This window comes from Limulus polyphemus, unplaced genomic scaffold (assembly GCF_000517525.1).
Source record: "Limulus polyphemus unplaced genomic scaffold, Limulus_polyphemus-2.1.2 Scaffold3296, whole genome shotgun sequence".
NCBI classification, from domain to species: Eukaryota; Metazoa; Arthropoda; class Merostomata; order Xiphosura; family Limulidae; genus Limulus; species Limulus polyphemus.
The window spans coordinates 31,440-36,328 of record NW_013668906.1 but is presented as its reverse complement, the minus strand read 5'-3'; the positions used below and the strand labels follow the sequence as shown (position 1 = coordinate 36,328).

Genomic DNA, 4,889 nt, shown 5'->3' with positions numbered 1-4,889 from the left:
CTGACTGAAGGATTCATGATGAGAAGAAACCCACTTGAAGTAAATATATATATTTATATATAGTAGAAACGGTTGATATAGGAATAGAAACTTTTATTTGAAAAGCACAAAACAAATAACAACGGTGCAAGGTTATCTTAGGACACAAACAGTTACTTCCTTTATATGTAACTGTAAAAAAAAAAACAAAAAAACACGTAAAAACACCCATAAGAACTGCAAAACACAAAATGTGAAACTCATTCTCAGCGGGATGATGACATAAGGAAGTCAAATTAATCATGAATTTATAACTTCCTTCCAGGGGAAGGATACTCAAACTAGTTTAGTAATAAAATTACTTTTTTTTTTTTTTAATATTTTGGCTATATATTCTCCATACTTGAATTTCATAGGAATTTGTATCTTGACTTGCGTAAAGCTTCAGAAGCCAGAATTTCTAGCTCTCTTACCACGAATAAAAAATTAATCACTCCGACTTCAAAGCGGATTCAAGCCGCAGGAGTGAGCAAGACTGATATACAAAGGGTTTCTCAGTTCTGCAGATTTTATGGTTTTGTAGTAAACATCTACTATAGCTATTGGAAATCACTTGTTTTTGTTTTATTTCACTCGTAATTGTACAGGTATAGGATGGAAGGTAAAAAACTGAACCGTTTTTATAGTTTTCAACCATACAAAGTTAAAAAAAAATTTCCTCCAACAGAGACTGAGGAACAAATACAGCTACACGTACAAGGTAGGAATTCATTTATAATTTATTATTAAAAATATAAATTATTACTATTAATCTTAAGTTTCGACGGTGGGTTTTGAACCGGTGTGAAAGTCTTGTTTTTGAAGTTACTGAATCGGTATGGTTATTATGACTGGGAATAGCTTAAGGTATAAAAAAACTTACCCACAACTGTATTACCTAGGTTTAAAAAAATATATGTTAATCTATCTAGAGAAACTGAATAAATTTAGGGTAAGCAAGCTGTTAGGATGAGAATAGTGCCTTTGGGGGATGATAATGAAATTGAAAGGTTTATTTCTGACAATCATGAGATTACTAAATTCTACTTTTTCATCAGTTGTTAGTAATAAAGATAGAAACATGATTGATCATCAAGATGATCACATTAATTCTGAGCTTCTTAAGAAAAAAATGAAAAGTTTCAAGAATGACAAGGTTCCTGGAACAGATATTTCCCCCATTTGGGGATTTGATATGTGAACCAATTGCTATTATCTTGTAAGACCTTGAGTAATAGATATGTTAGAGAATTGAAAGTTTGCTTAATGTTGCTTTTCTTTAAGAGAGGTGGTAAAAATTGTTCAGGTAATTATAACTTATAGGTGTATTAGTCTTACATCAGTGGTGCCAAAAGTTTTTGAAAGTCCAATGAAGAAAATGCTTTGAAAGGTCATTTGAAAAAAAAGATTACAATTTTGGTGGATAGTCAACATTGTTTCACTTGGGGACAGTCTTGCCTCACTAATATTTGGAAATTCCCAAAGAGGTTACTGCTTATGTAGATGAGGATATGGGTGTGGATTTGGTATATCTGGATTTTTCAGAAAGCATTTAACAAGGTGCTAAATAAAAGGATTGTTAAAAATTATGTCTGATTTTTTTTGGTGGGAGGGAGATAAGTTGGGTCAATAGAGAGAAAAGTAGCTGTGGTGAAGAAATCAGAGGGTTGTTACAAAGAGTTAGTCAAGCTCGATTTTGTCACAAGTGGGGTATCTCAGGGTCCAGTACTGGGACTTTTGCTTTTTTTTTATTTCCATCAATGAAGTAGATAAAGGAATGGTCATTAAATTGTAAACTTGCTGATGATATTAACCTTTTATCATCCATGGAAGTTTTTTTTCCATTACAGTAGTTAGTGTAAATGTATGAGTGGAGATGATGTCTAGCATGCATAAATATACAGATGGAGATGATGAAGTGTTAAGGTTTTGAATGTTGTTGCTTTACAAAAGGATTTAGATCATTTGGTGAGTTGTAAAAATAAGTGGCAGATAGCTTCTAATTATAATATATTCAATGTAATGCATGTAGTTATCATTGCTTAAATGATAATTTTGATGAGAATAACATTAATAGTGTTATGGAAGAAAAGGAGACCTTTATTAAAATTTGATATTACTAAATATTAGTCAATAGCACGTTTAAATAAAACACAAAGTGTATTTCATATTACTTTGAATTGTGGTTTTGTGTTAATTAGAAAAGAAGCAATGGCATTTTTAGCAGTTGAGTGAACCCTAATTTAGCCTATGTAAAAGAGTAGATATTAAAGTGACTATTGAAGCCTGAAGAACACTTAACAGAGCACACAGTTTCTCTTTATATCTTCTTCAGTTTTTTGATGAAACAAACTCCAAATTAAACTTTGAAAGACTAGTTTTCATAATATGTAACTGATTAATCAGTCTTGAATTTTTAAACATTTTGAGAATATGGTGACCATCATGTTATTCACAAATTACATACCTTATCAATGGATAAGAAATTGCTTAAATTTGCTAATGATATTGGGGTCTCAGGTATTGCTGATCTGAGGATGCTGCTGCTTTACAAAAGATTTGGTGAGTTGGGCAAATCAATGGTAGATGGCTTTTAATTGTAATAAATACAAAGTAATACATGTGGGTTATTATAATTTAAATCGTTAGTATAATTTTGACAAGAATAACCTTAACAATCTTATGGAATTAAAGGATCTTGGTATTTTAGTAGATAATTCTTTTAAATCACACAAACAATGTGCTATTTTGAATTGTAAGGCAAATAGGACTTATTTTCATAAAAAATTTAAATAACTCTAACGCGGACGTCATTTTGTTGTATAAATCGCTATTTAGGTCTTTGGAATTTTGTGTTCAGTCTTGGTCTCCATATCTTAAGAAGAATGTTGAATTATTCAAAAGAGGGATATTAGGATGATACCTGGGATGGAAGGGTTGTCATACAAGAAGAGATTAAGACTTGTGAAATTATTTTATCTTGAAAAAAGAAAATTTAGGATTTGATTGAGGTGTTTGATTGATAAGAGAATTGATAGTGTTGTGCATCATCTTTTTTTTTTTTCTGCAATGGTAAGAATGATAGGACATGGGGACAAAATATTTCAGTATTTCTGTAAATAAAATTTTATATCCTATTTGTCTTTAAACTAAAAACAGCATACTACTTGGGTGGCTTAAAAGACTTTTCAACCAAAACACCGAGATCCTTTTCTTCCATAAACTGTTAAGGTTATTCCTATCAAAATTACAGAATTTAAATTGTAATAACCTTTATGCATCACCTTGTATTTATTATAATTAAAAGCTGTGTGTCAGTTATTCACCCAACTCACCAAATGATCTAAGTCCTTTTGTAAAGCAGCAACAAACATTGGGCACTTTTCTATCTTTGTGTATTTAATTATTTAACTTTGTGAAATAGTATTTGTGCTAAGATAAACTTTATCTAAACAAAAAGTGGTTAGTCAGAGATGTTTACATTTATCCTCATTTGGTCTTTTCATGGATATCTAATTACAGAGTCAAGCTTTACACATCTAACTTACTTCTTGGATTTGCCAATTTTAGACCACTTTGTCCAAAACCTTGAAGTGAATATATATTTTAAAGTCATAAAGTGTAATTGGAAGCATTCTTTGGTTTTTACATTTATAGGTTCATCTTATCCAAAAGCAAGAAGTGGACACAGGATAGTAGCAGATAACAGTAACATGTATTCTTTTGGTGGTTATAATCCACATGTAGATAGAGAAGATGAAGACTTATTAGATGACCCATACTGGGCAGAATCCAGTCCTTTATTTAAAGAAGTAAGTAGTTGATGTTTTTATGTATACAATTAATATATTTCTGTTAAACTAATATTGGGTGCAGTTGTTTTTTGTAGTTAGTATGTTTGTTCTCATGATTTTTCCATATAGTAGGTAGTATTTATCATAAATACAACTTTCAACTAGTTTTTCTTTTCTTCCTAGCAACGTATTTTACTGTAATTTTTTGTTTTTAATCACAGTATTTATTAACTTTGTAGATGGTATTTCTGGAAATCCCATTAGATAAAACATGTATTAGTACACTTTAGTTAATGATTATATTACTCTCAGAAATACTAAGGCTTAGGAAGTGAATTTTTGTCATGAAGGAGGCAGTGTACCATATGAGTTTGGTGCATTGCTGAGGCTGGAATGGCTAAATGGTGAGGAGGGGGACCTTCCTCATCTGGGATAAGGTGTTTTAGCATCATCTTTCAGGAAATATTTTTAATGCTTTTGCTTGGTATCTGGTGCATTTTGAGACATGAATTTAAGCAACTTGACATTACTTACATTGCATCATTTTATTATTGTGCTGTAAAACTAAATTTATATTAGGTTTAGCTTCTAATTCACTACATCACATTTTATTTGGTATAATGCAGTGATGATTCTTGGGTAAATCAGGAATCAAGCTGAATGTTTGGATTATACATTTCCCAATATGCCACATCGTATTTTTTCAGTATATCTCAGTCATGATACTTAAATGAATTAGGAACCAAACTGAATGTAAATTCAGTTTTACAGCACATGAATGAAATTCAATGTGACTAATGTCAAGTTGAATCATTTTGCCATATATATGATATGTCATCCACTCTTTGGGCTAAAGAAGAATTTTGACTTTTTTTTACTTTATCATTTTTTGATGGATTCATATTTATGAAACAAGAAAAATGTGAGTGTATGTAACTGAATAATGAATCATGATAATAAAAAACTAATAAGAAATAGTAATATTTTATCACTCCATTTATTATTCTTTACTACAAAAAAAACGTTTTTTAAAATTAGTGTCCTGAAGTCTACCTCGGAGATATTCTGCCATAAAGG

At 30.6% G+C, this 4,889-nt stretch overlaps 1 protein-coding gene across 1 annotated transcript in view; it reads left to right on the top strand.

Annotated features, from left to right (window-relative positions):
* Window positions 1–291: 291 nt before the first annotated feature.
* The window catches only part of LOC106469090 (kelch domain-containing protein 10-like), a 32,637-nt gene continuing 28,039 nt past the window's right edge, over window positions 292–4,889 (top strand). The window contains exons 1-2 of the mRNA XM_022397502.1: window positions 292–739; window positions 3,676–3,830. Coding sequence (XP_022253210.1) covers window positions 634–739; window positions 3,676–3,830 — 261 coding nt within the window. The 5' untranslated portion in view covers window positions 292–633. The remainder of the gene's footprint in view (window positions 740–3,675; window positions 3,831–4,889) is intronic.